General features: G+C 41.4%; 2 protein-coding genes across 3 annotated transcripts in view; one reads left to right on the plus strand and one right to left on the minus strand.

The window, feature by feature from the left end:
• Positions 1-1,957: 1,957 nt before the first annotated feature.
• Positions 1,958-14,694, plus strand: CCNE2 (cyclin E2). 2 transcript variants are annotated; one of them, XM_070392232.1, is made up of 12 exons: positions 1,958-1,976; positions 2,849-2,887; positions 2,989-3,082; positions 3,165-3,221; positions 4,109-4,260; positions 5,366-5,501; positions 7,331-7,477; positions 8,865-8,960; positions 10,207-10,341; positions 11,654-11,765; positions 12,265-12,422; positions 13,121-14,694. In XM_070392232.1, the coding sequence occupies exons 2-12, from the start codon at positions 2,874-2,876 to the stop codon at positions 13,232-13,234; spliced, it is 1,215 nt and encodes a 404-aa protein (XP_070248333.1). In that variant the 5' UTR covers positions 1,958-1,976; positions 2,849-2,873; the 3' UTR covers positions 13,235-14,694. The 2 variants fall into 2 exon arrangements, with proteins under 2 accessions (XP_070248333.1, XP_070248332.1); XM_070392231.1 differs by having other exon boundaries at positions 1,966-1,976; positions 2,986-3,082.
• The window catches only part of INTS8 (integrator complex subunit 8), a 40,687-nt gene continuing 39,300 nt past the window's right edge, over positions 14,652-16,038 (minus strand). The window contains exons 24-27 of the mRNA XM_070392230.1: positions 15,589-15,662; positions 15,448-15,512; positions 15,241-15,284; positions 14,652-14,856 (exon numbers count right to left, since the gene is read on the minus strand). Coding sequence (XP_070248331.1) covers positions 14,740-14,856; positions 15,241-15,284; positions 15,448-15,512; positions 15,589-15,662 — 300 coding nt within the window. The 3' untranslated portion in view covers positions 14,652-14,739. The remainder of the gene's footprint in view (positions 14,857-15,240; positions 15,285-15,447; positions 15,513-15,588; positions 15,663-16,038) is intronic.

A 16,038-nucleotide genomic window follows, 5' to 3' on the forward strand; every position in this document is an offset into this window, starting at 1 on the left:
TTCAACTAATGGACTAGTGAGCCCGGTGCCAGGCACCCAGGACTCCAAGGTTAACCCTACAAACGTTCATCGCCATCGCTGGTGTTCGGTGCATTGGGATGGTCGAATCCACGCCCCCAGGTTACCGGTTCTGCTCACGTTCGGGGGGAGACACCCCTTTTTCTTAGTCAAGTCGGGCTGTGAGATGTCTTTACAGGTTTACACCACGACCGCGACTGCGCATGGGGGCACCTCCTCCCCGGGCGCGAGAGCCATCGCAAGCATTACAACCGCTAGGACGTTTCTTGGGACCGACGAGATCCTGGGTCCCTCTGGTTCTGCCTGGGCAAGACTCTTCCTCCTTCCGCACGTGTAAATTTGGGACAAAAACACTCACTTTGCCAGCGTCACGAGGCTGTTGTCGGACACGAAAGAGGAAGCGGGGAAAAGGACTCCGCTGGCCCCAAAGCCCAAGAGCGCTCATCATCTCTAGGCTCGGAGGCCCGCACGGACCGCGACGCACAAAAGGCGCGGGGAGGGGACCCCGCGGGGAGAAAAAGGGGATGGAGTCTCGGCCGCCGCCTCCCGGGGCATCTCCGGAAGGGCCCGGGCCTCGGCCTCCCGCGCTCACACGCCGCCGGGGCCGGGAGACAAGCTCGCTCGCCCGCGTCCGGGCGCCGCTGCCGGGGTTCAAAGGAGCCTGCGCGCGGCCCTCGCACCCGGAGCCTTTGTTCCCGCGGGCAGCCCCTTCCCCACCGATCCCGCCGCAGAACCAGTTCGCGAATCATCGCCGGCACGTCCTCCTCGGAGGTGTCCGGACTTGGGGCGCGAACATGAACAGGCAGCGAGGGGACCCTAGGCTTAGATATGGGGGCTCAGGGGAGGGAATGCATTGGACCGGCCTCCTCCCGAGATAGCTCGGAGGCGGGCCGCTGCCTCCCGCGCGGGCAGCTCGCGCGGGCTCCGCAGGGCGCGCTGGCGGCGGCGGGCGGGGCGGGGCGCGGCGCCGCGGGCGGGCCCGGGGCTTGCACGTGGCGGGGCAGCTCTCCCCGCCGACCCGCCCCGGGAGAGGCACCGCGCTGGTGGGGACAGGAGGTCACCGGCCCCGCTCCGGAGGGGCGTTCTGCCCTGGGCAGCCCTGGAACTGGAGGCGGGGAGGAGAGGAAGGGAGGGCGCGGCGCGAACGTCCCGAGCGCGGGGACTGCAGCGTGGGAAGCCGCCGCGGGAGGGAGAGCCAGTCGGCTGCCGGGGGGCGGGGAGACAGGGCGGATCGGTACCTCGGTCGGCGGGCTGGAGCGAAGCGCACGGTCGGCGTCCCCGAGCGTGGTTCCCAGAGGCTGCCGCCGGCGGCTCCCGCCGGCCGCGGGGCAGACGCGCGGCGCGGGACCCACGTGGCCGCCGCGCGCCGGGCTGTGTTTACATCTGCAGCTGCTCCACGTTGTGCGCCGTCCTCGCCTCCCATTGGCCCGCGCGCCGGCGGGGGCGGGCCGGTGGCTCCCGGCGCCTCCGAGGCAAGAGCCCGGGGCCTGGGGGCCTGGGCGGGACGGCGAGGGTCCGCCACGGGGTGGCCCCTTCTCTGCCCCTATACGCTCCCCGGAGTCGCTGCCGCGGGTCGCACGCTGGGCTGAGCCTGACACCCCAGGACCCGGGATTCCGGGCGGGAGGGAACGGAACCGATTGGCGGGAGGCGCGGAAGCCGAGCGGGGAGCCGGGTGCGGGGAGGAGCCTCTGAGAGAGCCCTCCCGCCGGCGGGCCGCGCAGGCAGGTGAAGGGGGCGCGGGGGGCCGCCCGCGGAGGGTCGGGAGACGTCCCGCGGCCCCTCCGGGTGGGCCGCCGCGGACCGAGGCCGGGCGCGTGGGCTGCGGGGCGCCGCGCGGGGGCGGGGAGCGCGCGGGGTGGAGGTGTCAGTCCGAGGCGCATGCGTGCGGGGCGGGCCTATATATTGGGTTGGCGCCGGCGCCAGCTGAGAGCCCAGCGGCGGGTCCGGCGGTGAGGAGGTGCGGGCTGGCGGGCGGGGTGCGGGGCAAAGAAAGCCCCCCCTTCCTTAGGCGGCTCGGTTCCCGGCGGGAGCCCGAGGGGGGCGAGGGGCGCGCTGAGACTGGGCGGGTGGTGGGGCTGGCCCCCCGCGTTCCGTGCCTGTCGGGACCTCTGGCAGGGGGTCGGGGGGCGACGGAGGTGGGGGCTCCCCTGAGTGCCCAGCCCCGGGAAACTCCCCTCGGCTACGGGCTTCTCTCCCACCCCCATTTGGGGAGCCATCCCGCGGGAGAGGATGGGTGCCTGGGTCCCCTTCACGGGGAGAAAAGTCCCGAACAGCAGTTCCCGGTCTTTAATGAACAACCTCTTTCTTTCACTGTCACCCCCACCTGGAGCTGGGGTCCCGGCGCCCCTCTAAGCGACGGGCAGGCCCGGGTGGGGGGAAGGAGGCTGAAGGGCGCGACCAGCCCGTTCCCTCCGCCCCTTGCCTCCCCGCCACCCGCTCTCCAAATTGGCGCGGAACCGGCTTCTCCACAGCCTCTCGCGGCGCAGCCGGGACGGAGGGAGTGGGGGCGCTCTCACCCCACTCGCGGGGGAGGGGAGGGTGCAGAGAAGACCCATTTGGGGAGACCTTCCTCCCTGCGCTTTCGGGGTGCTGGGGTGTGCTTTGTAAATACTTGAAGACTCCACTCGCATCCTGGCTGTACAGTCAGTGGGGGAAATGCAGGCTGTGTCCAAAATTGACGCCATGAGAGCGAATGTGGTGCCGGACAGCAGGGCTGGGGGGTGTCGGACCACCGCCGGGGGCTTCGCTGCAGCCTCCGGGTCGGCGTCCACTGGGCACTCGGAGGAAGGGATGGCGATGTGTTTGACTCGCTCTTTCTCTCCCATCCAGAGGTTTCCTACACCTGAAGAGAAGGATGTCAAGACGCAGGTAACATTTTTTGTCTTGGAGATATGTTTCCGTGTTAGCTGCGGCCTTTGAAACGCATGATCTACTAATTAAGCGTTCTTTTTAAAAATCCACCATAGCAGCCGTTTACAAGCTAAGCAGCAGCCCCAGCCCAGCCAGACTGATTCCCCCCAAGAAGCCCAGATAATTCAGGCCAAGAAGAGGAAAACAGCCCAGGTGAGTTAAGGGGAGAGGAGAGGAGAGGAGACGAGACTGCTTGCTGGGACCTAGTGTAACAGCCGCCTTTTCTGTTTTTCAGGATGTCAGAAAGAGGAGAGAGGAGAAGGCCGCCCAGAAACATCAGTATGAGATTAGGGTAATGCAGAACCGGCGGGCTGGGCTTGGCTTTGCAGTAGGTTCGCCTGACACTGTTACCTGCTGCCCCTAGAGGTCAGCAGGGAGGCGCTTCTCTTAAGGGCGGTTTGTATGTGCCTGAATCCTGCTCAAGTTTGCCTTGAAGCAGCTGGTTCCTCTTTGTGAATTCCTCCTCGGAGCTGAGCTGCCCCATGTACTGCTCTTTGTTCCCCTGTGGCTAGAGTGGAGGGTCGTCATAGCTGCTCCTTGAGGCGCACATAGGATGCGAGGTCACTGACACCTGGCACCCAGCCCTCTGCTACCCAGGTCCTCCTGTGTGTTGTAAAGGAAACTTTAGAGACAGTGGCTCTTTGAAACCAGCATTGATTGGGGGAAAGGGGCCTTTAAGTAGGACTTAAGTAATTGATCCCACTTGCCTCCATTTTTAAGGTTTTGCCTGAAAGTAATCTAAGGTATCAGAGCAAGATTAACTGGGGGGGGGGGGGGGGGGGGGCGCACATGGGGAAGCTTTTTATAAAACAAGGTGCCCTTGCCACTATTGATAAATAACGGAGCAGTTTTACCAATCTGTAAGTTATTAGTATCTGACTACAGATGCATTGTTATTCCTCCATTCCCCCAATACGTAATGTCTTGTATTTCCAGAATTGTATTTTGTTGTCTAAAACAGCCTATCAGTCACTCTTTATGAAAATTGATGAGCTATACGACTTATTTATAAAATATAAATAGAACTGCCAACTTACTACATTGTCAGCATGTTAGCTAGCAGTGGTGTTTGGGGGAAACTGTAGACTATTTAGAAATACTCGCTTCCATTTATGAAAGATCTCAGATAAAAGCTGGTTTCCTATTGCACAGATATTCTTTTTTTCTTTTAAATGACAGAACTGTTGGCCACCTGCATTATCTGGGGGGATCAGTCCTTGCATTATCATTGAAACACCCCACAAAGAAATAGAAACAAGCGACTTCTCCAGATTTACAAACTACAGATTTAAAAATCTTTTTATTAATCCTTCACCTTTGCCAGATTTAAGGTAAGAAAATTTTCAGTAATTTAATATCAGAGATTAAAATTATTCTGATTTCATAAATGGCATTACTTTATTTTTTGCCTTCATTATAAGATAGAAAAACTTGTGAAAAATTGCTTTCTTTACTGATACTTACGCATATATAATCTGACTAGTGCTATTTGCAAATGATAGAGGAATTTTAAACATTGATTCTATAGTTATTTTCATTTGCTTGCTGAGTACTGTAAGCCTTATCAGAACTGAATCACCTTCTTAATGGAGTTTAAAGAATTTATCTAAATTGTTAAGATGGAAACATTTTAACATGTATCATTTGATATACCAATCCCATCTATTTCTTACCAAGCTTAGTAAGGTCTATACTTTTTTCTAGTTAATGAACAGGACTAGTAAGTACAGCTTATACAAAACCTCTAGTAATTTAGAGTCACTGTAGGTGACTCTACTATTGGTGAACTAGTTGGAGGTGGTTGACACTTGTCTCTACTGGGATCATAAGCTTTAAATATTTGCCTTTTTAGTATTGCTCTTGAGAGAACATGGCTATCTTAAACAGGAATATTATAATAGATTTCAAAAGAATGTTTTTTTTGTTCCCATCAATTTAGATTATCATAATCCAGGTTTTTGCTGTATAATTTTAGGTTTCTACTTTTTCATGCTAAAAGGTAGATACTACCTTAAGAGTAGCTCCTATCAAGTTCTAAATTGAAAGTTGGATTTCAGCCGAAACCGGTTTGGCTCAGTGGATGGAGCGTCGGCCTGCGGACTGGAGGGTCCCGGGTTCGATTCCGGTCAAGGGCATGTACCTGGGTTGCGGGCACATCCCCAGTGGGAGATGTGCAGGAGGCGGCTGATCGATGTTTCTCTCTCATCGATGTTTCTAGCTCTCTATCTCTCTCCCTTCCTCTCTGTAAAAAATCAATAAAATATATTAAAAAAAAAAAAAAAGAAAGGAGTCAGAGCACCTTCTCCGAATACAAATATTTAAAAAAAAAAAGAAAGTTGGATTTCAGTGTCTTAAAGTTGAATTTTTTCCTATGTAAAACATAACTTGTATATTATGTAAACCACATAATTATTTCTTTTTACCCTTTTTCCATAGCTGGGGATGTTCAAATGATGTTTGGCTAAACATGTTAAAGAAAGAGACCCGATATGTACATGACAAACATTTTGAAGTTCTGCATTCTGACTTGGAACCACAAATGAGGTCAATACTTCTAGACTGGCTTTTAGAGGTATGTTCCAGCAATACAAATTTCCCTTCTCTTTATGATGGAAAATAGACGTAAATGTGCTTTTCATGTGCCCTCATGGTGTATTATCCATTGCCAGCAGCCACCTTGTTTGGGGGTACTTACTGTAGTTGATAGTGCCGAAATGGAAAATGTCTGTAAGAGAAAGATCATGAGGACACAGCCACTACATCTCACACAACCCAAACCCAATTCAGAATTCTTGATATCAGGGTATTGCTGTGTACCGGACGCCGTTCAAGGTGCTGAGGGTATTCAAGATGAATAGAATATATAGTTGACAAGGTTTTGAATTCTGCTGTGCAGTGTTGTGCCTTTAATCTAAAGGAATGAGTGATCCTGAAGCCCCTACAGATGTGTGCCGGAACGAACTGTTTAAGCCCACTCACTACTACTGAGGAAATGATTACTTACATTGAAGACAAACTGATTATTGCTCTGTAGCTTCTCTATTAAAGTAGATAGAAATGATATATTCTAAGGGAGAAAACTATAGCCTTTTTGGTGGAGTAGCACTTGGCAGAGTAGATCTGCCAGAAGCTATTCAGAAAAGTCTTTAAGACTACAAAATGTTCGAGTCGGGTTATCTTAATTCCTTATTCTGACTAGAAAGGAAGATTGTATTTTAATCATGTGGTTATAAGGTGGTTGGGTTTTTATTTTTTCTAAGTGTCTTGTGATCATGAAAGCATTTTAAGCACAATTATGTTGGTTTTGCTTTATTTTCTTTTTTACATTTCATTGATTTTTATCTAGTGATTATCAAATGTATTCCTGTTTTCCCTTAAATATATGATTATGTATGCAAAACTGTACAGAATATATTAAGACAAATCCAACAGTGTTAATTCTACTTTGTCTTAGTATACAGGGTGGGGCAAAAGTAGGTTTAGAGTTGTTCATATGGAAAATAATAAACTATTGAATAGTCACAACTGTAAACCTACTTTTGCCCAACCTTATATCGTTTCATTATTTGAAAGATGTTTTAGCATTTAAAAAGCTATTTATTACCTTAACCTATTTATTACCTAGTTTAAATCATAAGATCTCACTATATGTGGAAGATATTTTTTGAAATTCAGTATCCATATCTGATTTTAAGACATGTAGTAAACCAGTAATAAATTTCCTTAACACAGTTTATCAGAACCTCTATTCCTCTGTTTTCTTATCTTCAAAATGGGGGTAACGGCCCCTACATCATGGAGTTTGGGAATTAAAAGCTTCCCCTCTGATAAATGTGGAAACGACAGATACTATTATTAACAACGATAATGAAACGGGGGAAATCCCATTACAGTCCTAAACAAGATATATGATATAAGAGTTTAGCACCAATGTTATTCATTCAGTTTCTTCTACAATTTTAGCCAGTACAGTAACACATGAAAAATAAATGACATAAAAACATTGAAAGGAACACCACTGTCATTTAATCTAAAGTGAGAAGAGAATCAGTTGGAACTATTAGGATAAGAATATAAACTAAGCATGAAAATTTACCTATCTGTCAGCAATAAACAATTAGGAAATTAATAGAAAAAAGTTCTCATTCATAGTAAAAATAAAATGTATCTGGGAATAAATACATTAAGTCCGTATGAAAAAAAACCTATAAAATACGAGTAAATGCAGACAACAGATTTGTTTATCCTATCACTGCATGTTATTTTTCTCCCCAATCTTAACTTTGGTATCCTAAAAAGCAAAGTTGGGTTTATAAAAGTATTGTAAGGTATGCTAAGACATAACTTTCTAATTTGGAGAAATTCATGGAGTAATATTTAAACCTTGGGGTTCTTGTCTAGGTATGTGAAGTATACACACTGCATAGGGAAACATTTTACCTTGCGCAAGACTTTTTTGATAGATTTATGTTGACACAAAAGGATATAAATAAAAATATGCTCCAACTCATCGGAATTACCTCATTATTCATTGCTTCCAAACTTGAGGTAAGTTCTCAAAGTTTATTCAGAGACATATTTATCGACCCAGGTTTTAAAATCAACACATCGATTCCAGAAACACTACTACTTTGATATTAACTCCTTAGGGAAGACGAGTGGGTTTTTCCATATTTTCTGAACATTATGATTTAGATAAATATTATAGTTCCCTTTTAGTATCCAAGCCTATTACAAGTTTCCAGTTTAAATTCTGGAATTAGTATCTAGGTCAAATGTTCCATGGCTCATTCTGCCAAACAGAATACACTGATGCTGTCCCTATATACAGAATTATGGCACTTGGACCCAATAGAATGGTCTTTGAAAACTGATTAACCAATCAAATGAAATGCTTTTTTGGGTTAAAATAATATTTTTGTATCTGATGGTGGTGCCAGGATAGAAGGCAACTCCTTTCCTGCTTGAGATTTTCCTTCACACAATCTCAATATGAATATGAGTATCATTAGTACCTTCATCTGAAATCTTTGAAGCCTGTGTTTGGAGGACTAAATCATGCATTGATTTCCATAAGTGTATTTTTTTCTTCCAAATTTGCCTTTTGAGCTTTAAGAGATATCTCCAGATTCTGCCAAATTTGGTGACTAAGTTTGTATTCAGTCGATTCTGAACTGAAATACTTAGTTTCAGATATCTTTCTAGACTGAAATCTTCATATTTAGCCTGTTCTCATCTGTGGCAGGCATCTTTTCTGCTCATTTGACCATCCTAGTTCTCTGGACTGTTAAAGCAGACCTGTCATCAGCCAAACTAAACAAACCATCCTTTTGTATTAGTGTAAAGGAGATGTTTTCAGTTTCTAGAACTCACTGGTTAAGTGTTTTGTTTTATTCTGAGCAATGTAGTAGGCAATCTTAAAACAAGAGTGGCTTGTTGTGTTTTAACTGAAATCTGTTTAAAATACTGATGTTTATTAACTGCAATTCAAGATCAATTCCATGAAAATAAGTCTCATTTAATATAGTTGGCTAATTTAGACCTAGATATGAAAGATACCTTTAAATGTACGGTTGCTTTGGCTATTGTAGAATTATTTTACTAAGATTTATTTTCCTTTGTGAACCTGTCCTTAAAAGTGAAGCCTGGCTCTAGCCGGCTTGGCTCAGTGAATAGTGTCGGCCTATGAACTGAAGGGTCCCAGGTTCGATTCTGGTCAAGGGCACATGCCTGGGTTGCGGGCTCAATCCCCAGTGTGGGAGGAGGCAGCCAATCGACGATTCTCATCATTGATGCCCCCCCCCCCATCTCCTTTCCTCTCTGAAATCTATTATATATATATAAAATGAAGCCGGTAGGTAGTTTGTATCTAATTCTTTTGTTCTTACCTCAATCTCAACTGTGCTTAACACTAATTTTAAAATCCATTTTAAAGGAAATCTATGCTCCTAAGCTCCAAGAGTTTGCTTATGTCACTGATGGTGCTTGCAGTGAAGAGGATATCTTAAGGATGGAACTCATTATATTAAAGGTAATAATTATATCTTTTATTATTCTAGTTGCAATTTAATAACAGTGATTACTACTGAATCTCAAATACTACAATGTAAGTAATCAAAACTGAGGTTTTACTATTAGGATCCAGTTCTAAGAGGCTAATGCAAAATATTGACAATGTTATGGATGAAAGAGGAATTTGCTTAACCTATTCATTTCTATTTTTCTGTATCTTTCAAGTTTCTATATTGAGAATATACTATTTTCTTAATTTAAGTAATTATGGATATTTTCAAAACATATAGTTAGTAGTTAGCATATAATATATATAAATGAATTCCAACGATTCCCAGACCTTAGTCATTTTCCCCTTTTTCCAGCAGACAGAAAATAGAATTATTTCACTGCCTTTTTTTTCTATATGCAGAGAAAGGGCTATTAATAGAAAAATGGAGAAGAGAAGCATAAAAGTATTTAATTAGGCCTTCAATGAGAGATTAAAGAGTGAATATAAACTACAAGAAAGTATGTTTTTAAATTTGGACATCATGGGTTTATTAATAGGATATACAAGAAAACCTAATCAATATGACTTTCATTTACAAATTATCATGTTATGTTTACAGACTAAACATTCAGGTAGCTCTGTTAGAATGGGATCTTGTTGACATGTTGATACTGTTTTAATAATAAAATTATCCAGATTCAGACTTGTAGTACAAGGAGGATGTAAAGGGAAGATGGCATTCTCTGGGCAGTTCCACAGGTGTTAAGGCCCTCTGCTTTCTCCTAATTATTTTGGACTTCTTATAAATGGTAAAGTCTCAGGGCTTCACGGAGGGAAAGATGTCATTGGAGACGACAGAAATAAGTCTAGAATCAATTCTTAGATGATCTAAATGGAATTCGTTGTGGAGTCACTGAATACAATTAAAAGAGTAGTTTTAATGAAGTAAAGAAGAAATTTGGAAGACCAGTGACTACAAGAAATGAGAAAAGCAGTAATGAAAAATAGGCTGAATGAACTTTGTAAATAAAGACAACTGAGAATAAAAGAGTCTACGTCAATAATAGATTACAACACACAAGCAGCTTTAGATTGTGAGGTATCTATAAATATCTTGAATAAAAATAAAAGGGGTCAGAATAATAAAACTCCTAGGAAAAAAATGAACCTAAAAACATAAAAGTTTCTTAAATGGCTATCTTAGAAAGTAGCTATACAATGTGGTATCTATGTACCTACATTTATTAACGGGCATTTTAATTTCATTTAACAGGCTTTAAAATGGGAACTTTGTCCCGTAACAGTCATCTCCTGGCTCAATCTCTTCCTTCAAGTTGATGCTCTTAAAGATGTTCCTAAAGTTCTTCTACCTCAGTATTCTCAGGAAAAGTTCATTCAGATAGCTCAGGTATTGACATTGTTATTGAATATATGCTAATGTTAATTACAGGTTTTGTTTAGCTTTTTAAAAAATTGATTGATTTGAAAGAGAGAAACATCAATTAGTTGTTCCACCCTGGGTTGACTTTGACTCCTGCATGTGCCCCAACCAGGAATCGAACCAGCACAGCCCTGGCGCATTGGGATGACACTTCAGCAGAGCCAGTGGCCAGGGCCTTCCGTGTATTTATAGTCATAAATAGGCTATCCAACAAATGACAGCATACTGGATTAAATTCACTCCTTAGCTGACTGGAACAAAACTTGTGTTGCATAAAATTCTGTCCCCAGGATTTATGCTGCTTAATAATTCTAGAAAACAAGTTTTTAAACTATGAGTTTAAATATGAATACTTTTCATCCTTTAGGAACCTAAAATAGATGTCTTTTTTATATAAAATGGGGAATGGTATTTTTAAACCAGTTGTCTCCAGGCTTTATAATGTATGAAATTATTTTATATAAGCGGTTCTCAACCTGTGGGTCGCGACCCCTTTGGGGGTTGAATGACCCTTTCACAGGGGTCGCCTAAGACCATCGGAAAACACATATATAATTATATATTGTTTTTGTGATTAATCACTATGCTTTAATTATGTTCAATTTGTAACAATGAAAATACATCCTGCCCTAACCGGTTTGGCTCAGTGGATAGAGCATCGGTCTGCGGACTGAAGGGTCCCAGGTTCGATTCCCATCAAGGGCATGTACCTTGGTTGCGGGCACATCCCCAGTGGGGTGTGTGCAGGAGGCAGCTGATCGATGTTTCTAACTCTTTATTCCTCTCCCTTCCTCTCTGTAAAAAGTCAATAAAATGTATTTAAAAAAAGAAAAAGAAAATACATCCTGCATATCAGATATTTACATTACGATTCATTAACAGTAGCAAAATTACAGTTATGAAGTAGCAACGAAAATAATTTTATGGTTGGGGGTCACCACAACATGAGGAACTATATTAAAGGGTCACGGCATTAGGAAGGTTGAGACCCACTGTTCTATATGATTATCTTTTATATTTGAATACACAGGGAACCTATTTTACATGTTAGAATTAAAATCACCTTAGTTACATTTTTTAAAAATTTAAGTTCCAACTAAATGTTCCTAGACCAGCATATAAGAGATGTTCTAACGAAGTAACTAAAGAAAGGTACCATTCCTTCCTGTCTATTTCTCATAGTGTGTAAAATAGGTACTGTGTATTCAAAACAGTGTTACTGAGTTTTGATATTTTATGTCTCCTAAATACTTTGTACTTTTGCTTTTTCCTTTGTCAGCTTTTAGATCTGTGTATTCTAGCCATTGATTCATTAGAGTTCCAGTACAGAGTACTGGCTGCTGCCGCCTTGTGCCATTTTACCTCTATTGAAGTCGTTAAGAAAGCCTCAGGTAAGTCATTATTTTACCTTCTTATCTGTTCACAACTTTTAAAGAGACTATTAATTTATGAACTCTAACATGCTGCTAAACAGAAACTTAAAATTTTAATGGAAAAATTTTAGCAGTGTAGTGATTACCTTCCTTTCTGCTAGTTCTAATCCTCGGTGTCTATCCACAAACAACAATAAGGTCAAATGGAATTTAAATCCATTTGAAGTTAATCATGATTATAGTTCTGCTTTAAGAGTTCTTTGGGTTTTGGTCATTTTAATTTCCTATGCAGAAGGTACTGGTTAAGAAGCTTGAAGTCTTTTTCCTCAAAATAGTCACATACAGTTTGAGAGTCATAATCTGCTTTGACTTGCTAAAACTTACTGATTTTGGCTTCTTTTTTAAAATGAGTTTTAATATAGCTATCCTTCAATTTGGAAGCAGGAACAAATTCATTAGGCATATATTAGATACTTTCTGATGTAACCTTACATTTTGCTAACTTTTCTCTTCCTAGGTTTGGAATGGGAAAGCATTTCTGAATGTGTAGAGTGGATGGTGCCCTTTGCCAGTGTAGTAAAAAGTACTAGTCCAGTGAAGCTGAAGATGTTTAACAAGATTTCTATGGAAGACAGACACAATATCCAGACACACACAAATTACCTGCCTATGCTGGTATGTTTCTTGTGGGGTTTTTTGGTCTTATTATCTAGTAAGTCACTAAAACTATGACAGTAAGGATGATACAGAATAAAGGAATAGAAAGTTCTAATGGGCACAGTGATTTCAAAATGTAGAAGAGTTAGTAACTTTGAAGTCAAAGCAAGATTTGTGAAGTTTCTTAAGATCAATGCCAATAGTCTACTTTGAGTTTAAAAAAATAGTTACAGCAGTTCAAATTGCTGAACCTTAGACTGTGACCAAATTGCAAAGACATAAAATACACCATTGTAAATAGACCCAGAGACATAGAAGCATCCAACAGACTATCAAACCTCAGAGGGAAGGCAGGGGAGAGTGGGGGGAAAGAGATGAACCAATTAACTCATATGTGCATAACCCATAGACACAATAGGGTAGTGAAGGCCTGCTGTGGGGAGCAAGGGGGTCATATGTAATACTTTCAACAATAAAGCTTTTTTAAAAGTAAAAATAAAACAAAATTTAAAAAGACATGCTCATTTCCTTTATATATACCTCTTTGCATCTATTATCTATTTGTATCTATATTTTCCATAACGGGAGGAAAAAAGAGACCATTATATTAGGCCTAAGCAGCCTCAATTTAGTATCCAGAAATCTGGTTTGACTTTATTTTACTATGTCAGTACTTTACCTTAGCTGCTAATCTCTGCATTTCTTCACATGTGCAGGAGGAAGTCAATTACGTAAACACCCTTAGGAATGGGGGACAACTGTCACCAGTGTGCAATGGAGGCATCATAACACCACCGAAGAGCACTGAAAAACCATCAGGAAAACACTAAGGAAGATAACTAAGCTGACAAGTATTCACTGAGTTTTGGGTAAAATGTCATTAAATTGTTTGTGGGTAGTAACAGGTGGCTCTACTACTTACAGTCAACGTAAAACGTATAAATACGTTTCCCGCATACAATGTGTTAAAATGTACTAAAGTTTTACAGGAAAATAGTGCCAGGACTACCCTAGCCAATTCAGAAATTTCAATGCCATTCTTTGACTTAAAAAACTATGTAAAATTGGCACTAAGAAATGTATTTCATTGTCAGCTGTTTAAAGAAACAGCAGGCCTTGTTTACAAAAAGTTAATTCCCAAGGTGACTGGCTAGAAGCCAGCCACAATTTATGCCATAAAATTTTTCTGATCCAGTGTTACTATTTTGATGGACTAGGAATTTTATCATTAAAATCTTAGACTAGGTAAGTGCTACCTTAAAGAGTACATTAAGTGATACAGTACTTTGAATCTAGTTTTTAGATTCTCAAAATTTATATATCCTTGCTTAGTGCAATTTGGTTCTTGAAAATGAAATTAAGTATGTTTACAAAGGTTTAGTTTTGTAATAAGGTGACTAATTTATCTATAGCTGCTGTAGCGAGCTATTATAAAACTTGAATTTTTATAAATGGTGAACTTTAAAATGTTTTTTTAACTAGTTTATTTGCCTTGCCATACATAACATTTTTAACCAGTAAGGCTAAGAACATGGTGTTTAAAACTGCGCTCAACAGTGGGAATACCAAAGAAATTATAAACAATGTAAATGCTGTGGCTCCTACTTGGGGCTTCGACATACAGGTTGCTTTATAGTAACTTTTTTGTACATCACAATTTGAGTGAAAAAACTTAAGTACCCTTTCAAACTATTTATATGAGAAAGACACTTTAATATTCTAAGGCAGTGGTCGCCAATCTCTTGGACCTCACGGGCCACCGGTTGGCGACCGCCGCTCTAAGGTATCCCTAAGGATTTTTTTTTTTTTAATTTAGTGTGACTAAGGCTTTATTTCCATTTGCAAAACTGCTAAGGTCCTTTTTAAATTCCTACATGAGTTAAGGACAGTGTCAAAGTGATCAAGCTTAACACCTGACCTAGACTTCTATTAAGGCAGAAAAGTATTAAATGTATACCAATTCCTAGTGATCTATTTATTTAAAAAACAAACAAGTAAACTTCACATAAGAAGGTGGTATATAGACTAATTCTACATAAATGTTTTTGAAAAAATGAAATTTCAGCATTAAAAGTGGATTTAATTAGAAAACAAATTATAGTAGATTGTTTATTGTTACTAGACATGTGAATCTCTTCTCTGAAGAAATTATAAATTTAAGCTATTATGGCATGAAATCTTCTGTATAGTTTGTTTTTAAATTGTTTCAGTGTTTTTGTCTGGAAAGAAAACACCACTAAACGTGTATATATGTATTATATATAAACTTCATCTTTTAATACTGTTTATATTTAGCCTATTGTTTAAAAAATAAAAGTTAAAAAATTTTAACTGCTCAAAAGTAAAGTTTTGCCATTGCTTGTAGAAACTTTTTTTTCCTCCTCTGCGCTGCCAGCTGTAATACTTCTTCTGGGTTGCTTGCATTCAATTCTGTCTGACCAATGGCTTTGATCTTCCAAAACAGAAAAGTGAGGTTATTAGAGGTTTGGTAAAAAATAAAGTCTTCCTAACATATACACACATAAAACTACTTACTGGTACAGTAGAAGTTATAGCAAGGTGGGGGTTAAATGGGCAAATCATATGTGGCTTTATAGGCCACTGTATGGACTTACACAATGTGTGAGATAAGAAACCATTTAAAGGTCTAGAGTAGAGAGATGACATGATCTAATATTTTAATATGAAATAAACTAGATGCAAAAGCTCATGATCAAAATAGGATCTTTTAAAAAAAAACACTAATAATCAACTTTTAGAAGTAATAGGCACACAAAATCTTTTTGTTGGTACAATTCTTAAGTACATTATTGAAGCAAGACACAAAATAACTTACCGCAATTTGTCTTTTATCTGTTTCTCCTCTTTTGTGATGAAGATCTAAATGAGTCAGTTAAGAATAATAAATCTAATACTATTAAAAACCACAACAGAATCTCAACTTTTTTAGGTTTGGTTTAGAAGATACACACTATTAAATACTTCTTTAATTTACAGAAATGAACTGTACTAATATCACATGTGATATTAGATGAAAGGATACAAGTCAAGTATTCCAAAATGGTAACATCCCATATGTAGTCATAGTAGGAGTCCATAGCATCATGACTGAAAAGACAGAATTCAGTTACTTCCTCTTAAGCAGAAAAATTAAAACATTTTTTTTTTTTTAAATCATGCATACCTGTTTTGTTCCTGCAGTGATTTAAAGGCTGTTTTGTAGTCAATTTCTCTGAGGAACTGACATAAAATTGCCACCTACATGAACAAATAAGGATTTGAAAATGGTTTAAGGTAACTAGTGTGAACAATAACTCCTGGTTTTAAAGGGGAAATCTGTAATGATTCTTATATCAAGAATATATCATTTAAGAGGCCTTGCAGTTCACCCTGAGGGATTAGCTCATGATGGATTCCATCCAATTTCAATTGCAAAAACCTTTATACAAACAACTGTCTGCCCAGTATTTTCTTCATCTATAGTTTTTAGGGGATTATTTGTATGAGAAACTGGTAAAAAGCCAGATAAAAAAATTAAAGGGAATGGAAAACTGCCAAACAACATTTTCATGACATTCAAGGCCATAAGAACATGCTTAAACCTTGACAGATGGCAAACACAGAGCTCATTTTG

Source organism: Myotis yumanensis, unplaced genomic scaffold (genome assembly GCF_028538775.1).
Source record: "Myotis yumanensis isolate MYYU_CA2020_CCGP unplaced genomic scaffold, mMyoYum1.0.hap1 SCAF_15, whole genome shotgun sequence".
Lineage (NCBI taxonomy): Eukaryota > Metazoa > Chordata > Mammalia > Chiroptera > Vespertilionidae > Myotis > Myotis yumanensis.